At 61.9% G+C, this 1,728-nt stretch overlaps 1 protein-coding gene across 1 annotated transcript in view; it reads left to right on the plus strand.

Annotated features, from left to right (window-relative positions):
* SRC (SRC proto-oncogene, non-receptor tyrosine kinase) overlaps positions 1-1,728 on the plus strand; it is a 10,213-nt gene that overhangs the window by 7,620 nt on the left and 865 nt on the right. Inside the window, exons 6-10 of the mRNA XM_010140727.1 lie at positions 261-458; positions 621-800; positions 884-960; positions 1,318-1,471; positions 1,675-1,717. Coding sequence (XP_010139029.1) covers positions 261-458; positions 621-800; positions 884-960; positions 1,318-1,471; positions 1,675-1,717 — 652 coding nt within the window. The remainder of the gene's footprint in view (positions 1-260; positions 459-620; positions 801-883; positions 961-1,317; positions 1,472-1,674; positions 1,718-1,728) is intronic.

A 1,728-nucleotide genomic window follows, 5' to 3' on the forward strand; every position in this document is an offset into this window, starting at 1 on the left:
CTGCAGCAGCTGGTGGCCTATTACTCCAGTGGGTAGCCACTTCGGGGTCCCCTTGGGGTCTGGGTGACACTCTGGGTGCTGTGCCTGCCCTCACTGCAGGATGGGTGCTGCTGGGAGGCCACCACACGGCTGGGCAACCCCAAACCAGCGGGGCATGGGGGGATTGGTGAAAAGCTGCTTGGGTTTTAGGGAAGAGGGTGAGGGTTTGGGTACGGATCCCCCAAGGTGTTTTGTGGGGAAGATGTGGGGTAGAGACATCAAATGCCCAAGTGTCACCCTGGTGTCACGCCCTCCTGTGCTAGAACACGCCGACGGCTTGTGCCACCGTCTCACCAATGTCTGCCCAACGTCCAAGCCCCAGACCCAAGGCCTCGCCAAGGATGCCTGGGAAATCCCCCGGGAATCGCTGCGGCTGGAGGTCAAGCTGGGACAGGGCTGCTTCGGAGAGGTGTGGATGGGTAAGGACCATTCCCACTCCACGGTCCGCCCCGTGTCACCACCTGCATCCTCTCCCCAGCCATCTGCAGGTGCCTGGAGCCTGCAGTGGGGTGGGGGAGCAGGTGAGGGACACCGTCCCCTGCCCCATAAGTGTCCCCTGAGCAGTGTGTCCTGTGCCACAGGGACCTGGAATGGCACCACTCGGGTGGCGATCAAGACACTGAAACCCGGCACCATGTCCCCGGAGGCCTTCCTGCAGGAAGCCCAGGTCATGAAGAAGCTCCGGCATGAGAAGCTGGTTCAGCTCTATGCTGTGGTTTCAGAGGAGCCCATTTACATCGTCACCGAGTACATGAGCAAGGGTGAGCACAGGAGGGGTGCTGGGGGGGTGGTGGCTGAGGGGCTCTGCTCCTCCAGACTGCTGTGACCATGGTCTTCCTTGCAGGGAGTCTCCTGGACTTCCTGAAGGGTGAGATGGGCAAGTACCTGCGGTTGCCCCAGCTCGTGGATATGGCGGCTCAGGTGGGTTTGTGCATCCCCAGGGTGCTGGCTGCCTGAGCACCTCGTGGGGCTGTCATGGCTGTTGCTGGTTGGGTGGTGGGATACTCCACAGCCTCACTTAGGTGGGTGCTGTCATCCTCTCTGGGTGCTCAGCCCAGAATCAGCTCTGGGTTGCAATCATTTTGCCTGTTCCCATTGCCACCAGCTCTCCCTGGCCAGCAAACCTGTGTCTGCGTGGGTTTTCTTGAGCAACAGGCTGTTCCCACACCCTGGTTGGGGTCCTGCTGCAGAACTGTTTCCCATGGTGGTGCCGACCATTCCCCGGGGACCCTTGTGCCACCCTGCCAGCCTCAGTGCCCCATGTGCTGGTCCCCACAGATCGCATCTGGCATGGCCTATGTGGAGAGGATGAACTATGTCCACCGGGACCTCCGGGCAGCCAACATCCTCGTGGGGGAGAACCTGGTGTGCAAAGTGGCCGACTTCGGCTTGGCACGTCTCATCGAGGACAATGAGTACACAGCTCGGCAAGGTGCGTGCCCAGCGCTCCCGAGGCTCCCCAGGCAGGTGGCACTGGAGCGAAGACCACTGGTCCCTGGTCCCCAGGGTTGTGCGTTGCATCTTGAGCCAGTGCGTGGCCCTGGTTGCTCAGGGGTCCTGGAGCCACTCGCAGCCTCACACACCCCTGGGCACCATGAGGCTTAGGGCGGCCCCTCACCCTGCCTCTCCATTCAGGTGCCAAGTTCCCCATCAAGTGGACGGCCCCCGAAGCTGCTCTGTATGGCAGGG

Source organism: Buceros rhinoceros, unplaced genomic scaffold, assembly GCF_000710305.1.
Source record: "Buceros rhinoceros silvestris isolate BGI_N320 unplaced genomic scaffold, ASM71030v1 scaffold20967, whole genome shotgun sequence".
In the NCBI taxonomy this organism is placed as follows: domain Eukaryota; kingdom Metazoa; phylum Chordata; class Aves; order Bucerotiformes; family Bucerotidae; genus Buceros; species Buceros rhinoceros.